General features: G+C 38.8%; 1 protein-coding gene across 1 annotated transcript in view; it reads left to right on the top strand.

Moving 5' to 3' along the window:
- SLC5A12 (solute carrier family 5 member 12) overlaps nucleotides 1–23,319 on the top strand; it is a gene marked incomplete at both ends in the record, with an annotated part of 41,865 nt that extends 18,546 nt beyond the window's left edge. The window contains 9 exons of the mRNA XM_082661262.1: nucleotides 1,677–1,806; nucleotides 3,206–3,294; nucleotides 7,923–8,035; nucleotides 12,637–12,704; nucleotides 14,126–14,212; nucleotides 16,965–17,131; nucleotides 17,977–18,080; nucleotides 21,055–21,182; nucleotides 23,167–23,319. Of these exons, the coding sequence (XP_082517388.1) occupies nucleotides 1,677–1,806; nucleotides 3,206–3,294; nucleotides 7,923–8,035; nucleotides 12,637–12,704; nucleotides 14,126–14,212; nucleotides 16,965–17,131; nucleotides 17,977–18,080; nucleotides 21,055–21,182; nucleotides 23,167–23,319 (1,039 nt within the window). The remainder of the gene's footprint in view (nucleotides 1–1,676; nucleotides 1,807–3,205; nucleotides 3,295–7,922; nucleotides 8,036–12,636; nucleotides 12,705–14,125; nucleotides 14,213–16,964; nucleotides 17,132–17,976; nucleotides 18,081–21,054; nucleotides 21,183–23,166) is intronic.
- Nucleotides 23,320–24,062: the final 743 nt, after the last annotated feature.

Below are 24,062 nucleotides of genomic sequence, written 5' to 3'. Positions count from 1 at the left end.
AGTTGTTAAGGATAAAGTCTTCTGACTCCAGGTCCGATGCTTTTTCAAAAAAGAAATGATGTAAAGAGTATAACCATATTGTAAAGAATTTCTATCTTTCATTTATTCATTTAATCATTTTTAACAAAAATAAAATAATTTATGTCTGCTATGTGCAAGCACCATTGTGTGCTCTGGGGACGTAGCCCTGTGTGTGTTCGAGTGGGGGAAACAGATAATAAACAAATAAATGTATTATACAGTTTCAGATAAGGATAAATGCTATAAAGATGTAAAGCCGTATAAGGAGTAGAATCTGATGAGAGAGCAGGGAGTGACCTTTCAGGTAAAGAAGGCTATCCATGATATGGCCTGAGAAAAGTTTGAATAAAATTTGTCTAAATGGCAGAAGTAAGAGTACAGCAAATTCAGTTTGCAGATATTGACCATTTCATGTATCAAATGTATTCCCCAAAGGCTATGTCTAAATCAACCTTTTTCAAACAAAAGCAAACAAACAGCTAAAACTCAAAGATAAATATGGTTGGAATAATCCCAAGGAAGGAATTTCAGAGATAATACCCTTTCCTAATGTAAATAATGTAAAATAAAAATTTCCAGATGGGTTGATTATTTAATATTTGCTTCATAAAAGAATACTTTGATTTAAGGGTTTTCTGAAAGTCAGGTACACCTGTACAGCAGGGCTTTTAGGGGGCTTTGAAATGAATATGTGTCCTTACATTTGAATGTGAGTGCATCTGAATCCCTTCAAACAATGGCTGGACATTGTTTGAATGAAATGAAACATTCCCAGGAAATGCCTCCTGTTGCTCTTTGGGCCCCCTGCCCCTTGAAACTCTCTCCAGAGCAAGATTGTTTGTTCTCTCACTGATCCAGTGTGAGGCCAGCCGACTTTCAAGTCTTCCCTGAGATTTAGAAGATGTGTAATATTTTGACTTTCAAAGAACAGTATGAATACAAAATAACCATAGGATACTACAAATGCACTCAAACTGAAGTTAAACAGAATGTTATAGAATAAAAAGAATTGTTGTAGAATAAAAAGAATTGCTCCAAAGAATGTGGGGAAAATGACTTTAGGTTTTTCATACCTTCTATTGCCTTTTAAAAAACTGAACTTTAAACTTCATCTGATTTAACCTCCAAAGCGAATATTTCCAAAACGTGTCTACTTCTACATTTATCTCATCATTCCTCTGGAATAAAAGACGTTAAAATGAAAGTTGGCTTTTTGACAGTTTCATGAATTGAGTGGGGGGAAATTACTTGAAGTTATATAATATGAGTGATTGATACGTGAAATTTCATCCAAGGAAATAGACCTCACACTACACGTTGCAACTTTGCAGAAAAGCTATTTCAAAAGCAAACCCATCAAAAATCCACCTTGTTCAAATTTCATAATCAGTCTAAAACTGTAACATGCCCAAACAAAAAAAATGCAAAAGTATAAAAAGTAATGATTTTTAAAAATTGAAATAGAATCGACTTGTATTAGTTTCAGGTGTATAACATAGTGACTTGATATCAAAATATATACATTCTTGAAGGCTATAGAATTTTATTTTATAGCAAAAAGGCCCCCCAAATTTTACCTTGAGTCTTTGGTAATGCCTTGACCACACTGTAATATGACATACAGTCTACCAGTAGATCCATGTGTTATTTTCTAGAGCCTTGTATTTCAACTTGTTGGGCCTCTGGGTCATTCTGGCATGTGCTGTCTTCTCTGGCTTAATCATGTACTCCCACTTCAAAGACTGTGATCCCTGGACTTCTGGTATCATCTCAGCACCAGACCAGGTATGTGCTCCCTTGGGGCCAGTGGGGAACAGCTGAAATGTGTGTGTTTCTGGCCATCGATACTGAGCCTTTCTCTTTTTTGACCTGGACCTCTAGGTATTTCCCAAACCCCAAAGACTTGATTTCTTTCCTCTCCTCTTGGATGATATTATCACAGATCAGGTTCTAATACTGGGGAGTGAACATGTAAAAAGAAGGTATCTTACCTTGTCCTTGAAGGCAAGGACTGGGGCCAGGGCAGGGCTGGGGAGAGTGGAAGAGGACTTGAACCTATAGCTTTGGTTTTCAATGCCACCATTCAATTCTTTTTTTCTATCCATCACAACATTGGTTAACGATGCTTTAATCTCAGATTGAACAAAATGACCCTTATTTCTATAATGCTTCTGCTCATGTCTTCTCATTATGGCTTAAACAATATCACCCCAATATATTACATTAAGCATGCTTTTTAAAATTAATTTTTATTGGAGTACAGTTGACTTACAATGTTGTGTTAGTTTCAGCTGTACAGCAAAGTGAATCAGTTATACATATACATATATCCACTCTTTTTTAGATTCTATTCCGATATAGGTCATTACAGAGTATTGAGCTCCCTGTGCTATACAGTAGGTTCCTATTAGTTATCTATTTTATACATAGTAGTGTGTATATGTCAGTCCAAATCTCCCAATTTATCTCCCCTCCTCCTTTCCCCCCGGTGATCATAAGTTTGTTTTCTACATCTGTGACTCTACTTCTGTTTTGTAAATAGGTTCATTTGTACCATTATTTTAAGATTCCACATATAAGTGGCATCATATTATATTTGTTTTTCTCTGTCTGACTTATTTTACTCAGTATGACAATCTCTTTGTCCATCCTTAAAAACTCCATTCACGGAGAATATTCTCAGGAGGAGCTATCGTCTCTATCCTCTCCCCCTACATATACAACTGTCCCAATGTGTCCTGTGGCTGTTCCTCTCCCACAAATCTGGCTTCAGAGTAGAACCATAATACCTAGACTCCCTGAAGACCTGTTTTAAGTGTTTGTTTTTAGGATTTAGTTTCTAACATTAAGGGTAAACAGGCAAGAAAATAGCACACATTGCAAACGTAAAAAAAGTTAAAAGTTCCTGAATATTCTAAAGTTCATCCAACATTTTCCTTATATGACTGTCCCCTTCCTATCCCTTCCCCTCCCTTATAGCTGCACCTCAGGTCCATGGAATTGGATTGATCATAACCTCATTTGTTAGCATTTAACAATGATAGTCCAGGCAAATTCCTTTATTGTTACTTTATTTTTTTCTTTTTTTTCCCACCTCCTTTTGCTAAAAAGCTACAATACAGTCCCACATTTCAGACACTGCTGATGAGACCATTAATCCCATCTTGTTTTGCCTCCTCTTCAGCTGATGCCATACTTCGTCATGGAGTTATTTGCCACAATGCCAGGACTCCCAGGACTTTTTGTGGCTTGTGCCTTCAGTGGAACTCTGAGGTTAGTGTATTGACTACACTTGGCAATAACGTTCTGATAATGATGATGGTGAGGATGGTGATAGCAAGGCAACCAGGATGACAAAGGTAATGGTGGTAGTCATTATCAGTATTACTGAGTATTCACTGTGTGTCAGCTGCCCTGCTGAATGCCTTATATGCATTTGCTCATTAGTTGTCACACATTATATGAGGCCGAAACTACTCATTATCATCAGCTTACAAATAAGGAAACTAAGATTTAGCAAGGTAGATAACTTACCCATGGTGAGACAGTAAACTACAGAGGTGGTATGTAAACCTAGGTCCGCCTTTGCACTAGATCTCTCTGTTTATTTTCTCAACCTTGTCTGATGCCAACTGCCCCCATGGTTTCGCATCACCAGCACACAAGGCAGCTCTCTCTGCTGGCATTCCTCATTCAGCTGCAATACATTCTTACAGATCTATGCTTCGCAATCCATTCTCTCCATCTTCAATAACACACTCAAGCACATCCATATCCAAAATGTAAGAACATCCATATCCAAAATGTAGACATTATTCTAAGTACAAAATTTTTCACACATTTGTTCTAACAAATATTTTAGAAGGTTTATATTATGCCAGGCACAGCTGGTGACAGTGGGGATACTTCAGGGAACAAGACTAGCATAAGTATTGCCCTGATATAGAGTTTTCATTCTGGCAGACATGGAAGATGGACAATATATAACTAAACAACAACAAAAAAGACAAGGCATTGTTTGATAATGACAAATAGTATAAAGGAAATGACAGAGTGATAGCCTAGAGAGAGGTTAGGTTTGGGGACTTTGTTTTTGACAGGGTCTTTAGTGAACTCCTATTTAAGTATATGACATTTGTGCTGAGATCTAAAGTGTGTGGAGAAGCCAGCTCTGTGAAGATCACAGGCAGAAACTTTTACAGGCAGCGGGGAGGGCAAATACCAAAGCCCCAAGGAGATAATCTGTATGGAATAGTTCAGGATCCGAGAGAAGAGTTGAAGCATAAGGAACGGGGAGGACAGCAGATGGGGAGGAGCCTAAAGAGGCAAGCAGGCATCAGATCAGGAAGAACCTTTATGAAAGAATAAAGAGCTGGCATTTCATATTAAATAGGAAGCTTTGAAGCAAGGAGGTTTGATGATGTCATACAACTGAAGACTCAGTCTTTGTGGAGGGAAGTGGCTATCACTAAAGCAAGAGTGGTGAAAGTGGGTGACTATACAGGAGGCTTTTGCCTTAATCCAGGGTAGACATGATAGTGACTTGGAGAATGGGGGCAAGAGCGTTGAGAGCAATGGACTAAAACATTAAGACAGTATCACGTTTTTAAATTCCACATGGCAGTGATATCATATGGTATTTGTCTTTCTCTGTCTCACTTACTTCACTTAGTATGATACAAATTCCCTTGATCAGAAGTGGGGTTGGCTACCTTTCCATACTTTCACTGGCCGTTTGTAGTTCTTTTTCTGTAAACTGCCAATTCATATTCCCTGCTATTTTTTTCTTTTGAGTTTTCTTCCTTATGTATATAAGAAAATAGCTTATTGACATATGTCTCATTTTTCTCATCTGTCCTATGTATATTTGCTTTATTAATAGTATTTTTGAGTATGTTGAGCTTCTATTTCATATTAATCAATCCTTTTACATTATGGTTTCTGGGTTTATATCATTCTTATGAAGGCTTCTCCATTCCATGTTTATAAATAATCATTCAGATATCAGTTGCCCATTATTTTTTAGTAAAAAGCCACATTTTCACCACTGACTTGAAATGCTACCTTTATCACATCCTACTTTCTTTTATATATTTGGAACTTTTCCTGGATTTTCTTTTATATTCCTTTGATCTATTTGTGTACAGTTATGACAATACTAATAATTTTAGTGACTAAGCTTTAAAGTTTGATTTAAAATATGTTAGGTTAGTATTTATTCATTATATTTCTTTTACAGAATTTCCCTTGATATCAGATTTTTCCTAATTATTTTCAGTTAATTCTATAGAACTTGGGTGTACTCAAATCACAATACCTGCCAATACTTTTGAGTTTTCTTCTTTTCTAATAGTTACACTTCTATGTTCACTCTTATGTAATTATGCTTTGAGAACAATGATAAAAAAATTGAGGGATTACAGAACTCCTTGTTTTGTTATGCACTTTATCTTTTTATTTTATTTTTTAATAAATTTATTTATTTTTGGCTGTGTTGGGTCTTCGTTGCTGCGTGCGGGCTTTCTCTAGTTGCGGTGAGCAGGGGCTACTCTTCCTTGCGGTGCGTGGCCTTCTCACTGCAGTGGCTTCTCTTGTTGGGGGACATGGGCTCTAGGCTCACGAGCTTCAGTAATTGTGGAAGGTGGGCTCAGTAGTTGTGGCTCGCAGGCTCTAGAGCACAGGCTAAGTAGTTGTGGTGCACAGGCTTCGTTGCTCCGCGGCATGTGGGATCTTCACAGACCAGGGCTCGAACCCATGTCCCCTGCATTGGCAGGCAGGATCCTTAACCACTGCACCACCAGGGAAGTGCCTGTTATGCACTTTAAAGGGAATTGTTCTTGGATTTTACCATTAAATATGATTTTAGGTTTTGGTTTAAACTATATTATTTATTTACATTTTAAAATATTTATATAAAACTAATAAAATCATAAAAAAGAACAAAAATGCATATATTTATTCTAATTTAAGAAATATTTTTATCAGAGAGAAATATTGAATTTTGGTAAACTATTGGCATTTTTGAAATGAGTATTTTTTGCTTTTTTAGCTTTTGGCATATTAATATTAACATGTTGACATTTCAAAAATAGCGACATCTCTTAATTCATATAATGACTTTAAATTGCTTATCGTATAATTTTAATTTACTGTTCTGTTGAATTATTTTTACTAATACTCTTTGTAGGATTTTGCATCAGTAATATAAAATCATATTGTCCTGTGGTGTTGGTATTAGTATCTCAAGGAAACTAGGGACAGAAACAATGAACACCAGAGGATCAAACACAAGTAGGGTGACACGCTAGCTTTCATTTTGTCCCTCCCTACAGAGCTTTATTTATTTTTCTTAAAGCTGACTCCAGAATGGAGAAATATACCTGTCAACAGATTAATTCCTCCATAAGAGAATGGTTGATTCTTTTGATCTCAAGTTCTAAAATTCCAAGAAAGAGACACTGGACAGTACATATTATAGAGAGATTACTATTACTATAACATTAAGGAGGGTATTGGGTTAGGGAAAGGGAAAGACGAGAGTGGGGGGTGGAGTAAAGAGATGGTGGTTGAGAGATAGGAAAAAAAAAAACGATTTTCACCATCTTGTAACAGTTTTAGAATCTGAGAAATTGACATATGGATAATACGTCTGACCTCAAAAGCAACCCAGCAAAGGTTCTACAAATCTGCTCCCTCTGGGCCAAAATCAGCTTTTTGTTCCCTCCCTCCCAATGGATTCAAGGGTTAACTCTAATGTTCGAAACTTTCAAGTGATGGATTTTGAGCCATATACGTTGGGAGCATGAAAGTTTATTTTATTTGATCATCTCCTTTCCTTATTTGACTTGCATGGATCTACAGATAGAAGAGGAGTCTTATAGGGAACATCTATTCTACTAGCTAAAATATTCCTGGTCTAGATGAGGAATTTAATAAGCTTTCATGCTATTCTGCAAAGAAAACTCGAACTTCTTGGGTTTTCTGTCCACTAAGCGAATTTTAGGGCTATAAGACTGAACTCTGGAAAGTCAGAGAGAGAATATCAGAGCTTTTATGTGCTTTTGGTCTTTGCCTGCTTCCTAGTCTTATCTTTGCCCCTTTCTCCCTTATTAATTGCATGCTAGTCACACTGGGGCTTCCTGTTGTTGAATGAAACAAGTTTTCCATCTGTAGGCATTTACTTGTAATTTTCCCTTTGTTCTAAAACATCTTTTTCTGAATTTGCATGGGTCCTTTCAGTGCCTATCTTAACCATCACTTCCTTTGGGAAGAATATCCTAACTTCATATCGGTTTAGGCCTCTGAAAGACATGATTTCATAGCTCTGTTATTTTTCTTCATAACAATTGTAGTCAATTGTATAATTCGTTGTTAAATGTCTATGTCGCCAAGTAGAGTGTAAACTCTATGTCTTTCTGGTTCACCATTGTATGCCTAGTACTCAGAATGAACAGATGCATAAATGGTATGAATGAATGAGTGAATGAATGAATGAATGGCATATTGTACTGATTCCTGAATTAGGATAGTCAGTACTTTCTGCCTCAAGTTTAACCTTCACACACACACACACACACACACACACACACACACACACAATCTCTCTGCTACTGCATGCTAACTCATTTAATGTCTTGTTAGGGGAATCAGTGAGAGTTCCAGCATGGAAGCCTAGCTTCTTCACTGGAGTTAGAGGAAGACATCAAAGAGCATTAAGCACAGAAGCAGCTTTGAAGAGTGAGTAGACAGGTCATGTAGTTCCCCTGAAGTTCCAGAATAAGGACATATGTCTGTCTCTGTTTTTTTCTAGAGCCCTGCCTTGTCTATTTGCCCTGGACACCAGGGCAGGCCGGTCAGCTTTATTTACCTTGGACTATGTTCTCATTTTTCTCTACCTGTAGCACCGTGGCTGCCAGCATCAATGCCTTAGCAACAGTGACGTTTGAGGATTTTGTCAAGAGTTGTTTTCCCCATCTCTCTGACAAGCTGAGCACCTGGATCAGTAAAGGCTTATGTAGGTACAGCTGGTGGATCTTCTATTCCATATCATGAAATGAACGTGTGGTACGTGTCAAATCCTGCACACACTATTCAGGGCACTCTGACAGGCACAAGTGCATGTGAAGATACACGAGGAATCTCACATGTCAATTCTTACACTTCTGGAGATACCAAGAGGGTACTAGGAAAGAATGACCAGTTAGCTTAGCTTTTACCAACCTTACATTCAACATTCTTCTGTGTTCATCCTACACCCTAGATTCATCACATCAACACCTCTTGATTATGCTATGTATTGATCCTGTTTAGTCTCTCCACAGAGGAAGATGCTCTGCTCACTATCGCCAGTCAGCTTGTCTAATAAAGCCAAATTCTTTTCTAAAGAGTCCTTTATTACCAAATATTCTTCATTGGTTTTTAATAGTTTTAGTAGTAATAATATGCAATATAAAATTATTTTATCTATAAGGATATGTTTAATATTATATACTTATTTTCATTAAATTAAATTATTTATCAATTGCAGAACTAATACCATCTTGTTTTATACTATAGCTTTGCAGTGTTTTATTTAAAATATCTGGTAGAGCAGCTCTTGTCAATTTTTAGGAAGAAATTTAAATGTTGTGACTGTTTTTTTTCTTTTTTTGCAAAAACAAATTTTGGGCTGTTCATGTTTGTTTATTCTTTCAGATTAAGTTTAAAATAATTCACTGCATGTTATCTAGTTGCACACACCCCCCCCCATCTCAACAGAACTGCACTAAACTGAAAAACGTATTTGGAAATAATTAACATCTTTATAAGTTTTCCATCTAGCAATAGCATTTTGTATTTAACACCATATTTTCTCTCTTAGATATTAATTATCCTCATGTCTTCATTCTTCTGCTTCTCCCCCTCCTCCCTCTTCTTCTCCTCCTCCTTCTACTTCTTTCATCGATATTGTGAATGGAATGTTTTCCCCATAATATCTTCTAAACTGTTTACTATCAACGTGGAAATGCTATAGCTTTTTGTTTTTGTTTGTTTGTTTTGTAAAGCACATATCTGGCCATTGGCACAACTCTGGTTGATTCTTAAAATTTTAATTGATTTTCTAATAAGTGTGGTTATTGCCTACAAATATTGATAGTTTTATCGTACCCTTATTCTTAAATACTCCCCTAATTTGGGGTTTGTGTTCTCCATATTCTTCATTATTTCTCTTATTTTCATAGCTTTGTCCTTTTCCTCTGCATGCTTGAAGGGCTCAGGTTTTTTTCTCAATGTTACTTTAAGTTCTCCACAAAGTAATTTTCTTGATAATAATGATTTGAATTCTGCTGTTGTGTTTTGTTCCTCACATTTTACTATAAAAATTCAATCATACAGAAAAGTTTAAAGACATTTACCATGATCTCCTGTATATATGCCACCAAGATTCTCCATTAATGTTTTATTAAACTTGCTTTTTCACATATCTATCTAGCTCTATATCCATCCATTAATGCATCATATATTTGATACACTTAAAAATAAATTGCAGACATCAGTACACTTTCCCCTAATTATTTTAGCATATTATTAACTAGAATTCAATAATTGGTTAAAGTTTTTTAAATGTAAAATCTACCCACAATGAATTGGACAAATGTTAACTATACATTTGCTGAGTTTTGAAAAATGTGTACACCTGTGTAACTCAATCACTAAAGATATAAATCATTACTATGACCCTGGAAAGTTCTCTTGGTTATTCTGGTAATTCCTACTCCCAATTCCCTCTAGGGGCAGCTACTATTCTGGTATTTTTCATCATAGATCAGTTTTACCTCTTCTAGAATTTCATATAACTTGAATCACACAGTACCACTCTTTTTTGTAAGGACTCCTTTCACTCAGCATAATATTATTGAGATACACCCATGGTTTTTTTTGTATCAGTAGTTTATCCCTTTTTATGGCCGAGTAGTATGGCATTGTATGGATTTACCTTTTTTTTTTAACTTCTACTTCTATTGATGGACCTAGGTTGTTTCAGTTTGAGTTTTTTATGAATAAAGCTGCTATGAATATTCTTGCACAGGTCTTTTTTGTGAACATGTTTTCATTTCTCTTTGGTAAATACCTAGGTGAGGAAGTGCTTGGTCAACTATTATAATTTTTAATTTCCTTATAGTTCTTCCTTATCACACCTGGATTCATCTTCATCTAAACTTATGGGTGTTGCACCCTACTTTGTTGTGTTTTCATATCATTTGCTTTCTCTTGAACTGCACTTGTTGCGTCATTGAATCTATGTGTTTTGCATTATATTGAAATTGCCAGTTTCTAAATACTTTTTTTTCTGGCTCTTAAGTATTTCCAGAAAACATATTCTGTATTTGAGTTTTCAGGTTAATTATTCATTTCCTTGTTTAGTAATATTTTGGCATGGATCCCATATTTCTTTTTTTCTTTTTCCTTATGCTTGAACAAGGAGAGATTGGTGCTGACCGAATGTTTGTTAACTGGGTAGTTGAATTGCCTTAATTTTTTCACTATCTTGCATAATGAGTTACAGCTAATAGCAGGTGGATTGGCATCACTCCTGGTGCAATTCCCAATTTCTAGCAGACATTCATGAATATGCTGGGTAGAAATTCCTCTTCTGCCCATGGTTTATTGTCTGATCCTCTGAGCTGATGTAGCACTTGGGAAATCCATAGTATTTGCTGCAACGGTGGTGCTTTCTCTACCCCCCCACACACATTTACTGCTTTATCTGTGGATCCGTACACTCCAGGTCTGCATGGAACCCTACCAATTTCCCCTAAACTCGCTGCCTTGCAGGTTGCTATTGATTGCAATCTGGTGGAAGTGTAAAGATATGGGGGAGAGGGGAACTGAATCAATTCTCTAGTCAGAACAAAAATGTAGAACCTTGAATTGAGGGGTGGTTGCCTAGAATCCCATTCGAAACATATAACCGTTGGCCCAGCAAGAGGGTAATCGGTAGCAGAGAAAAGACATTTTTGTTATTTTCTTCAGGCAGGTGGAGTTCTGCTTATTCATGAAGTGAAAGAGAACGAGGGCATTGTTTCTAATCTATCATCTTTAAATATAATGGGAACAATTTTAGAATTCTGAAAGGTGTTTATTGATCAAACTTGGATTTTAGTGTTGTGTGAGTTTCCTTATTTTTCTGTGTTTTACTGAGAAGTTGGAAAATATAGCATTAAAATTCGCTATCCTGATTTCATCTTAAAAGTGAATTCCTGATAATAAATTTTAGAGATATCATGTACTAAGTCTGAAATGATGATGATGATGATAATAATAATGATAATAATAATAATGGCAAGCACATAGTACTTGCTATGCAACAGGCACTGTTGGATAAATTAATTTATTTATGTGTAGTCCCTTCCTAAAATGTGAGATCTCTGGGGCAGTGGCATTTATAGCACTGGCATTTAGTAAAGTGCTTGACATATGGTCAGTACTCAATAAAATTGCATTAATGGTGACATTGGGAACTCAGCCAAATATTTAGCTGAGAGAGAATTTCAAACAGAATGAGAAAAATCATTTTCTCTATTTCTGTCACTGTGTGTCTGTCTAAATCCCTCTCCAGCACCTTGTTCCTCTCATTTAGTCTATGGATTGTAATGTGAATTGAATGACTTTTAAGATAGTTTTTAAACAAAGATGTAGAAAAACAATTATTTTTTAAAAGATGGTTTGAAAGAAGACATCACCTTTAAAAGATTACTAAGATGGATATGTTGATTCATCCAGCGAGATCCTATGATGCTGGAGGCACCCTGTGCAAGATGCTGCAGAGCGCGGTACCCTGATGGCCCTTGTGGTGCTCCAACATAGCCATGTAAATAAAGAAATCATTACACAGTATACTGAGGGCCATAATGAAGGTATGAATAAAGCATGAAAAGACCAGAAAAATTTTCCAGAGTTTCAAAATCTGTGAGGTAAACTGTATAACTATTTAGCCAATTTAATGATGAAAACTATCCATATCCCAGAGAGGTTAGTAACGTCTTCAGCTGATTATTGGTGAGTGGTCGAAATGGATTTAATTCTCACGAATTTAATCTGGATTAGCCTAGTAGACCAGTGACCTTTCTGCATTTTCATGTTGCTTCCACAGGACAGTTTTCTTCTTCTTCTTTTTTTTTTTTTTAAAGATTTTTTGGATGTGGACCATTTTTAAAGTCTTTCTTGAATTTGTTACAACATTGCTTCTGTTTTATATTTTGGTTTTTTGGCCACGAGACATGTGGGATCTTACCTCCCTGACCAGGGATCAAACCTGCACACCCCTTGCATTGGAAGGTGAAGTCTCAACCACTGGACCACCAGAGAAGTCACCAGGACAGCATTTTTCTTAAATCTTGTAGAGAAGACTCCTCAAGGCTGGATTCCAGCTCATTCTGCCTGACCTAGGAAAGCATGTCTTTGGGAGAAAGTCTCTTAAATGGCCCTCTTGGGGCTTGTGATGGCTAAGCGGGGTGGACAGTCCTTCCTGAGACCCCTTCTGATAGGGTTTACATGAGAGACGGCCCCGGGCAGGAGTTCAGTGGATCCCTCAAAGCCAGCTTGGATGATAGTCATGAAGTTTCTTTCCTCCAGGTCTCTTGTTTGGCATAATATGTACCTCCATGGCTGTGGCTGCATCCCTCCTGGGGAGCGTTGTACAGGTAATGAAAGAGGAAAAAGACACATTTGATTTCGTAGCAACTTTTTACCCACCTTCTTTTCTAATACTTTTCCTATTCCTCCAAATCCCAAATGCTCATACTCTCCGATACCAGGTCCAAGTTACACATGCATGTAAAATTTCAACCAAAATTTCTTTCAAGAGGGGAAACTTTTAAAATCTAATAATGAGACTCAGTGACAAGGTACACTGTAATAAAATTAGAAAACCTTTTGAAATCCAGATCTGAGAATGTATGATCCTGAAATAAAAGTAAGAATGATAATCTTAGCAGGAAAAACAATAATTACAATTGACATTTATAGAATGCTTATGTTCAAGCTAACTGTTAGTGCTACCAACTACCAGTTGGTTACTAACTACCAGTTAGTGCTACCAACTAAGCAGGGTAATTGTGGGGATGAAATGAGGTCATTTATTTAGAGTGCCAGGGTATTTCATCTTTATTATCTGACACATAAGACACATAGGGGTGCCTGACAAATAGGAAATATGTATAAAGTCTTTAGAGCATCCTTATCACAGCCACTTTATCTAAGAGACCTGCAGTTGTATTGATAGAACTAGACAGGGCTGCATTGCAGAGTAGCTTTGTGTGTGTGTGTGTGTGTGTGTGTGTGTGCGCGCGCACGCACATATGTGTGTACATGCTCCCTTGCAGGCATGTCAGTGCCTGTGTATATTCAAGACTTCTGCAAGGCCATGGCCCAAGGCTATTATAGGTTGATAGAAAACTAGCTTAATTAAAGCCCCTAACCAGTTCACCGGCTTCAATAACTTAGAGGTTAAGAGATATGGAAATGCATTTGCCAAACTCTCTCTCTATCCAAAGGAGACAGAGCCATAAAAATTTGTTATAGGATATGGAATGTCCAATGTCCTCCCCATCATGTCCCAACTTAATGCTTCAACATCCTTGAGGTATTCTGCTGGGATAGCAGGAGTGGGGTAACAGACAATTATTATTATTAAAATTATAAAATTATTCAAACTAAATTAGAACAGCTGGATCAACTACCTGAGATATTCAACATAAGTTATAGATGTATTTATTAGGTACATTATTTAAAAAGCTTTTGATAAGATAGAAAATATAAACAAATCAATAAGTTCCAGCTTGAGGGAAAACTTATTCTACCAAATCCAAATTGCCTGTGTGTGTTTACACACACGTGCACACCCTCACACACGTATGTTTGTAGGCGTTTTTGGTGTTTTACATACACAGTGCTTATTAATGAGCCCAGAATGGAGAAATGATTTCCAGGAAGCACATGATTCATGAGTGGCACAGTCAGGACTAAGACTGTATTTCATCTCTGGTCCAAGAAAGGGGGTGGTCCTAGGTGGGCCACAGATTCAGGGGAGTGTAGTGTTGATCTGATCTGCTTTGATCCACAGGCTGCCCTCAGCATCCACGGCATGTGTGGGGGACCGATGCTGGGCTTGTTCTCTCTGGGAATCCTGTTCCCTTTTGTGAACTGGAAGGTAAGTCTCCCACGCCCCTCTTCACACTTCCCAGCTGAGACTGGGCCTCAGACATTTTCTCCCTCCTCTCAGTCCTCCTTGGAAACGCTATTTGTCTTTGCCAGAAAAAAATGGGGGCTTCTTTCTACAGCAGAACTAAATAGAACCCCAGCCTTCCAATCTCTGACTTCAGGGAAGCTGTATTAGGAGCAGAAAGCCAAGAAAGTAGTGGTCATGAAATACCATATGTCATGGCATCAAACCTGATTCTGTAGGGTTTAAATCGTCTTCTCTAAATCAAGAGCCCACAAAATGAAATTTAAAGTAGATATTGAGATCAGACATAGTTTATTTAAAACATGATTTTGAAAACTTTAAAAATGTAAATTTTCTTTTCTATATTTAGTTACCCAAAATTATAAGTAATTTAATTAATTAACTAATTTAAGAAAGGGAGGGGAGACCAGCCTGGTATATTCTGACAGCTGAATCTTCTTGGTGTTCTTGGCTGACAAGCTAGTGGTTTGCCTTTAAGTAAACATTGGTTGGATGACTGTGTAGTAAACATAAATCAAAAGGAACACTTATTTGGAAAAATAGTACTATAGTAATATTTTTAAATATTTAAAATATAATTTTTTCAATCTAGCAAAGTTGCCATTTGTCATTTATTGCATTCATTCATCCACTTACATGCAAATCTTTTTAGAAAGTCTTTAGACTCTAGGAAACCTGACTGTATACATATTTTTATTTAGTTAGTTAGTTTTTCTTTTTTCTTTTTTTTTTTTTTGCGGTACGCGGGCCTCTCACTGCTGTGGCCTCTCCCGTTGCGGAGCACAGGCTCCGGACGCGCAGGCCCAGCGGCCATGGCTCACGGGCCCAGCCGCTCCGCGGCATGTGGGATCCTCCCAAACTGGGGCACGAACCCATGTCCCCTGCATCAGCAGGAGGACTCTCAACCACTGTGCCACCAGGGAAGCCCAGTTTTTCATATTTTTAAATTTCATATTTTCCCACCAGGGAAGCCCAGTTTTTCATATTTTTAAATATACTATAGGAGTCTTGATAAAGCCCGAGCCACATGGTATACCTAATTAGGTCTCCGTGGCTACCTGACCCTTATTGACCTCTATTCTAGATAAATCTTGTGTAGATAGGTAAAGAGAGTGGATAGATGTGAAACATTTGGGAATTTGTGGTGCTTCCTTGCAGTCTTATTAGGAGACACTTTGTTTTAATCAACTTTTCTGAGATTGAGGTTGACAGGGATAGTTTAATTCTTGCGGAGATAATATGAGGAAAGGTAATTTCCTAGCTACAAAAAAAACCTAATAACTAGCAACATAACAACTTAGTTCATTCTAAACATTAATTTATCTATGTTAGCGAGTTACGGTCCTGCTATTTAATCCAGGAAACCACCTTGTTCTAGATAGAGGAAAGTAAATAATACCAATTGGGGTCACCTCTCCCCTTGTCGTTAGCCATGGCTGATAGTACTAATCAATCATGGCTCTCTTTCCACAGAGTGTGGATGCAACCTCAGAATCCTTCTCAGCACGTCTCTCCAGGCAGCTACTATAAATCAGTGAGGGCTGACTCTCCTACTGAAGTCCATTTACCCTTTACTGGTAGGCCAGGGGCCAGCATACTATATCCCTCAAGCTAAATCTAGCTGATCTCCAGTTTTTGGGTGACCTGCAAACTAAAAATGGTTTAGACATTTTTAAATAGTTGTCAAAAATCAAAAGCAAAATAATACTTCATGACACATATATATTTTGTGAAATTCACCTTTCAGTGACCACACGTAGTGTTACTGGAACACAGCCACTCTCCTAGGTATATATACTGTCTATGGCTGTTTCTGTGCTGTGATGGCAGAATTGGGTAGTTGTGACAGACACTGAATGGCCCACAAAACCTAAAATACTCCTTAGCTGGCTGTTAAGAAGTTTGCAGACCACTGGTCTAGACCAAGGGCCCAGGTATTCGAATCATACACATTGCTTTAGTTTCCCCCAAACTAAAACGAACAGAACATTCTGGTGCTGTAACTGAGGAGTCTTTTTTTCTGAATAAATAGAGAAACCAACAAGTTGTTTTCTGTCACAGAGAAGGCTCGGCTATCTGGCAGAGACCAGCAACATCCAGTGGTCGTGATCCCTGCTCGATTGTTCTGCTTCCTTTACAGGAGAAATGACTCATTGACTTTTAACTTTTTATCAGAAGTATGACCCTTAAATGACAGGACTAGTAAATATACTTGCTAGTAGTTAGACTCAAACTAAAAACTCCAAACTTGGGAGTCAGAGGACTTGAGCAGAATTACTTGGGAAGAGCTATGAGGGTAAAAGTTTCTATATAGTAGTAGCTTATAATGGCTGTCAGTGAAAAATGACCCCAGTAACTCTATTATCTGAGGTTTTCCTGCATTTCTGAAACTCTTCTACTGGAAACTGAGGTTCAGCAGATGTTGAAGTGATGAGGAAGAAGCCAAAAAGGAGAAAAAAAATTCCTGCTAGAAATTTTACATATAATGCCCACAGTAAAACCCTCCAATGTCTTCATTTAAAGAACCATTTATTCCTATGTGAAGCTACATTGCGGGGGGTTGAAGGCAGGCAGTGTAAGTGGGCTGTTTCTAGTACATGTGGCCAAGATCTGGGGTAGAAAACCAGAATCCCTGAGATACAAGACTCATCATCTCATTATTCTTTCAATGGTTTTGTCAAATCTCTCATTACTTTTTTTTTTTTTCTTCATCAAGGGTGCCCTAGGAGGCCTTCTGACTGGGATCATCTTGTCATTTTGGGTGGCCATTGGGGCCTTAATTTACCCTGCACCAACCTCCAAGACATGGCCTTTGCCTTTATCAACTGACCAGTGTGTCCCATCAAATGTGACAGAATCAGTGCCTCCACTGCTGTCCAGCAGGTATGCTGACCTTCAGGATAGCATCAGGTCCCAGAGAGAGGGTCACCAGGTTAGAGAAAAGTGCATTCTTCTGTGCTAAGTCTGAGGAGACCATCTTGCTCCCCTATGAGAATCGCTCTGGGTGGTACCCATCATTGAAGAGTGTCTGGGGGTTCCAGCTTTCTGTAAATATCCATCCCTCTGCATCCTGATGCCCAAGAGTAAACTTGGCAAGAGGGCTAATTGGAGGTCTGAGTTCTCAGGTCCACTATGTTGTTTCTTCCTTACTGCCTGTGCTTATTCTATCCTCTTTTCTTGGAATGCTAAATCCTAGCCCTAACTGCCATCTTTGATTGATTAAAACTAACCATTTTAAAAAAATAAGTTGAGGCATCATCTCACATATCAGCCTGGGTTTGACACTCTTTCTGAATATTCTCCAAATCCTTTGTTTCTCTTCCACCACGGCGTTTTAGCCTATTTTATGATTGTCAGCTCCTACATGTAGACTTTGTGGCTTACTCATCTTTAATCTCCAGTGTCTGTCACAATTTCTGGCACTAAATCTGGGCCTTGTAAATGTCTGAAGAATAAATAGTGCAGAAGAAATGGAAGGCACGGTCCTCATTGCAATTATGGTTCAGTAGCAAGACTTGTAATTTACAGATGGATTGGGTTGAGTGGAATATAAAGTACAACTAGTCTACAGTCGGTTTTTTTAAAAAAATAATCAAGTGACAAAAAGTTAAGCTTTGAGGGTTTTGAGAGATGCCAGTCCCTAAAATGAACCCTCGGCTGTCCTGTAAGTCACTGTGAATCCTGACTTCACACACACGGAACTGATGATGTGCCATTGTTCTCTGCAGACCTGCCATTGCTGAGACCTGGTATGCGCTCTCCTACCTATACTACAGTGCAGTAGGCTGCCTGGGATGCATGGCTGCTGGAGTAATCATCAGCTTTGCGACAGGTCGGTTACATGCCTTCCTCTTCTGGGGACCAAGAAAGACGTGGGCTGGTCTCACCCACTTCTGGACTAGGCAGCTGTCTTATGGGTCTGAATTTGGGTCCACCACAAAAAGTCCATTTTCCCAAAGAGATATTATCTACTTTCTCCAAACTGACATGTAAAAGCATCCCCCGATTGTTGTACACACGATTACTAATATGTATAGTGTATTCTTAAATATTCCCCATATATTATTAAAAAAGATCTTTAGACACATGGCCCTCAGGGGCCTGAGTAGGACGAATCCTTTGCAATATATCAGTAAGAAGATTAAATATTAAGAGTGGTTCTTTTCCCCTTCATCTCAGTTTTCTCCTTATAAATGCCTTACTATCTCATGGGTTAGCCTTTACTAACCTACTAGATAAGCAGAGGAGAGTCTTACTGTTGCTTTTGCATATGGTGTCCTTCGGAGGCCAGTCCTCTAGGCCCAGGAGTTCTGCAGTGAGCAGCTTCACTCTACGCCATTTCTGGTACCAGTGTTGACTTCTCCCCTGTACCTTGAGCCATAGTCCCTCTGATGGTTCAGTGTCCTTTTTATGCCAAAGCTCATGAAGGATTGGTGGGGGAGGATGATGTGGAATAGGCCCACTGTAATCTACTCTGCCTCTTTGGAGTATGCAGTTTAGCTGAATCAAATATTAAGATATTCTAGTTTTCCACTACCATTATATAGTCACAGGCTATACGGGAAGTCAAGATTCCTACTTAACACAAAATCTGAATGGCAATATTCCTGGTGACTTAGAAACACTGTGCGCAAGCTCCAATGCCTTATTGCTCTGGGCAAGAGATCACCAGCTCTTCATTTAAATTTAAGCCAATCTTGGCTATGATAAGGAATAGAACATAAATTTTGTAACCCCAGCTGTTCATGAACTCCCCAAATATTTTTCTTTATGGAAAATGGGCTCAAATGAAAGGTGGTCTATTTATGGTGCTTAGATTTTTTCCTCAGTGCCCTAACAACCATGGAGGCTTCCTTGATCCTAGTAGGATACACCTAGACTTATCAGTTGAGTGGTCAGTCACCTTTAGAAGACAGCTAGAGTTTTAGCTGCCTGGTTCCAAAGCAGGTATTGTGGGCATCATAAATTCGAGGTATTTTCCAGATGCTTGTTGGAATTGACATGTTCTTGTGTTGATGCAGCAGCCATTATGTTGTATTTAGATGGAAACTTCTTTGCCATCTTGAGCACAAACAACTGTCCTTGTATCAACCCTTGGGTTTTATTTTTCTACAAATATCCAAAATCTTAGGGAAATGTCCTTAACACCAAAAGGAAGCACTTTATCAGAGGGTAGTTATGGCACTCGACCAAATCTTTGAAAATAGTTTTGATCCTTGCCTCCTGGTACCTATCTTCCAAATGAGGCCCTAGTGCTATCTGAACACCTTCAGGTCTGGTCACAAAGGGGCTTTCATAAACCTTCTATAACACCCAGTGAATCTTTAAAAATGTCTTAAAATGTTAACTGTTTGCAGGACAGGGTCAGTGGGGAAGCCAGAGGCCTTTTGTGGGCCTGCTCATCGTGTGTCGTATATTGTCTTGTTCTTGCTATTTGTCTTGCTTGGTCTTAATAGGTGCTCATTTCAATTCTGCTTCTTCTAGATGATCTAGCACTTCGAATATATGCTATTTATGTTACTCATAAATTAGAATTATGTCTATTTTGATTAGTATCTCCAGATGGTTTATATCATTAATGATTCTCTGCATCAGCTATTAAAAGGTGATCTTGGCCCAAGATATACTTTAAAGTTTTTGTTATTACTGGTAAAATTCTACTGGGCAGTTAAGAGTTGTTTTCCTTTATCTCGTTAACCTCGTGAAATGAAAATACCATTTCCTAAGTCAAGAACAAATATCTTCATCAGTTTATTAGGTGGCCAGAACCTCCCACTCTTGAGGGCACTGTGTGGGTTTATTCTAGTCTGGTTTCCACTGCACAGCAGTTTGTACTCGTGTGAACCTTCCCAATTTGTTTCTTCATGTATCATGTAGCTACAGGTCTCAGATATAAAACCTTTAGTTATCAATTCATTAAGTTTATCTCTTAGGTCGGGGATCAGTAAACTAAGAATACATTTGGTCCATTACCTCTCTTTATAAATAAAGTTTTATAGAAACACAGTCATGCCCATTCATATACTATTGTCTCTGGCTGATTTCACTCTACAAAGGTAGAGTTGAGTAATTGCAACAAAGACCCTCTGGCCATATGTTTACCGTACACATATATATGATTCCTGACAATTTAGAATGTAATCTATAACATTTCTCTGACAAGATCAAAGATCCAACACAGAGGTTAGTAAACTTTTTACGTTAAAGGCTAGACAGTAAATATTTTAGGCTCTGATGGCCGGAGACTCTGGTTCCACAACAGGGTTGAAGGAATAGGACATTGAACAGGTATGTTTTAATGATAAGGAAGGAGATGTCAGGGAAGTCCAGAGTAGCTGGAGGAAACATGAAGGTATTCCTTGTTCAGGATGCTGGCATGAAAGGAAGAAAAAACAGTAAAAATAATCTTCCTAATTTCACTAATACTGATTCTGATGACCTCTAATAGATCTGATTTGGTGGAAAACTGAGAGCTTTCCTAAAGGAAGAAATTATATAATTCCTGTAATCTCCTCTGCTGGCCTACAAAGGGTACTAGGAGGGTTTTCCACAATAAATATTTTAAAATAAATATGTTGTTTCTATTTGTTTAAGGCCGTGAGTTTGCCTGACCTGACAGTTTGTGGATGTTTAAAAGCAAACTCTCACTTTTTTGAGCAGTTACCAATTTCTGTATTTTAACCAATCAGGCCTCTTTTCACTCTTCTCCTAAGAAGTGACCTGCTTCTCAAGTGGACAATGCTTAAATCATCAAAGAAACTCCTGGAAGCGTGCAACAACTTACCCATTTTTCCTTTTGTTAATAGGTCACCAAAAGGGCAAGGATATTCAACCGCTGCTAATTAGACCGGTTTGCAATTTATTTTGCTTTTGGTCCAAGAAATACAAAACACTGTGCTGGTGTGGTGTTCAGCATGACAGTGGAACAGAGCAGGTGAGCTGATGTTTGAGCTTCTGAATAATGTGAATTGGCTCAAAAGGATTCCCTTTCTGCCCATTTAAACCATCTACAAGGCTGGGTGCAAGGAGGGAAGGCAGTGGATATGAGAACCTGAAAGAATCTGGGTTTCCACTTCAGTTACCTCAGCTAACTAGTTTTTAAGCACGTAAATTATGTTGATAGGTAAATGTGCCTTTGGGCTGAATTGTCGTTGCAACTGATCAAGTTCCAAAATTCCCTTTAATCCCTGTGAGGGTAAATTCTAGGAAAATTTTTAAAAATTAATAATAGAAAAGGAAGAAAAGAGGGGGCACATCTAGTATAATGGTGAAAAGCATGGGCTTTAGAGTCAGCCCTGGGTTTAATCCTGGTTCCATGTCTAACTTTCCTTGGGTGAATTATTTAACCTCTTGGAACTTCAGCTTTTATCTGTGAACTGGGGGGAAACCATGCACCGTGATCTACACATGAACATCTCCAGTGTGCCATGAGGTGTAAATATAAAGTAAGATTTATTGGTGGAACTTCTTAGGTAGAGAAGTGACAGGATCTACATAACCTCCCAGCTCTCCCCTTGTCCCGCTGAGAATTGTGTTTAGGCCACACAGGGCTAGGGACATTGTTCCAGTGCTATTAAGGTCTAGAGACACTGTCTGAGTACGATTAAGGTCATATCAGCCCAAGACCACCAGGAACAGCCTGTGGTCAGACCAAATTGGACTTATTGACTTGATACATACAGCAAGGGGACAGGGCTACCCCAGGGGAACCAGGAAGTGCCACTCTCAACAAGAGGGTAAAGGTTCGGGCTCCCACTGAAAGATTCTGAGAAGGGTCTAAGTAAGAGAAGTGGGAATGAAGATAAAGCCACCTGGGGCAGCACTGCTCAAAGAGCAGCAATCACTCAATGAATTACTATGGCAACCGGTAATTCCAAGACCTTGGAAGAAGCACTGTTCCCTGTTGGGGTTGCAACGGGTCTTATCTGTGTCTGTCCTCTCAGCCTGATTACAGGCAGGCTTTTTTTTTTTCTTTTTTAGTGAGGGCTTATTATTGTTCTTTCAGACCCAGATATTTTACTCTTTCAGTACTTTAGGAGAGAGACTCTTCGCCCTTATCACAGCTCCTAAGATGTCGTTTGTTTTCCTTCCTCAAAACACCATAATAACATGTATGTGAAGTAAAGCTGAGTTTCATAGTTTTGCCACGAGGAGAGCATCACCTTGACAAGGGCTCAGAATGGGAAAGCAATCTATTTGCTGAGAGGACAGCCAGCAAAGCAGTGTATTGTTTGGATAAATGGATTTTGAGGAAGTTCGAGAAAGAAAGAATCATGTTATTTACTGCTTTATAGACTTACCTTCCCAGGCCTGAGTTTCCTGGAATAAATGAGAAATCCTGTCGATGCAGGTGGCTTCTGTTCTCAAGGCTGAGTCGAGAGTGGGAGGGGGCACTTAGTGTGTCACCACTGGGCTCCTTTGCCAAAGGCTAACCCTGAGCAGCCTCCTGGGAAGTTTGCATACAGGGACCCCTGTTGTAACCAGAGGCCTTGCTGTTCACAGGAAGGGGCGGGCCCTTCTGAGACACAGGTTTGTCTCTCCTCAGGAGGTAATACTACTACCTCACGGGACTGTTGCACTAGATATATAAACTTCTTCACACCACACATCGATGTATTGTGAATGCTCACTAAATTGTTCTTTCTGTTTTATGATCATTAGAAGTAGTACCTACATGGATTGAGGCATCAAAATGATCAGTTAGGAAGTGCCTTGGGTCAGTTATTTGTACTTATTTTCATATCTATCTATCATTTCATATTTATCTATCATTTATTTATTTCATGTTTATCATTTAGTTATTTTCATATTTATCTATCATTTTTTTCCAAAGGGAGAGGCCTAAGGAAGATTCCCTCAGTTTGATTTGGAATACATTAAGACTATCCCACTGATATGTGTCTTTCCATTTTCCTCAGGAAAACCTTGAGAATGGCAGTACCTGGAAACAAGGGGCTGACTCTGTCTTACGAAACAGCCTCAGGCGAGAAAGCCTGGTCCATGTTCCAGGCTATGATCCCAAGGACAAAAACTGTGACAACATGGCTTTAGAGAAGATTACCCATTTCTAAGGCAACACACACACACGCATGCGCACACACACACACGACACACACACAGCCCACACACTTCTTGCCCATTGGTTAGTAGACTTCTGTACTTGCCCCTGCTAGAAGACAGGGATGTCTAATATGTATTTACACTTATTCAAGACCACAAATAACATGACTGTTCCCAAGAATATTCTGCAGGTTATTCTTTGGAAGACCCCACTTTCAGGTGAGAAAAAACAGCCAAGCGTTAAGTGCCCGGCAACTTCCTTTTTGAATAAACTAGGGCTTGATTTCATCGTAGTGCAAGAATCAGTCTCCTTGCTTTGTGTTATAATAAACTTCAGGGATTTTGTTTGTTGGGTTTTTCTGTAGTTTTTTTAAACCATCAAATATGTTGGAGTTTGCAGGAGGGGAGATGCATATTAAATGCTTCTCTGCCACCGCTGATAAGACAAGGGAATGGCATCCACCCCAGCACCCCCCTTCACATATATGTGAACTCATGTCACATCCCTGCATCCTGCAGGTGCAGTTAGAACACTTAACTGCTTGTTTTGTTTTGTTTTGTTTTGTTTTGTTGCGGTATGCGGGCCTCTCACTGTTGTGGCCTCTCCCGTTGCGGAGCACAGGCTCCGGACACGCAGGCTCAGCGGCCATGGCTCACGGGCCCAGCCGCTCCGCGGCATGTGGGATCTTCCCGGACCGGGGTATGAACCCGTGTCTCCTGCATCGGCAGGCGGACTCTCAATCACTGCGCCACC

Source organism: Grampus griseus (assembly GCF_964374135.1).
Source record: "Grampus griseus genome assembly, chromosome: 8".
Taxonomy (NCBI): domain Eukaryota; kingdom Metazoa; phylum Chordata; class Mammalia; order Artiodactyla; family Delphinidae; genus Grampus; species Grampus griseus.
The sequence above is the reverse complement of the archived record's forward strand: the minus strand, read 5'-3'. Positions and strand labels throughout refer to the sequence as shown.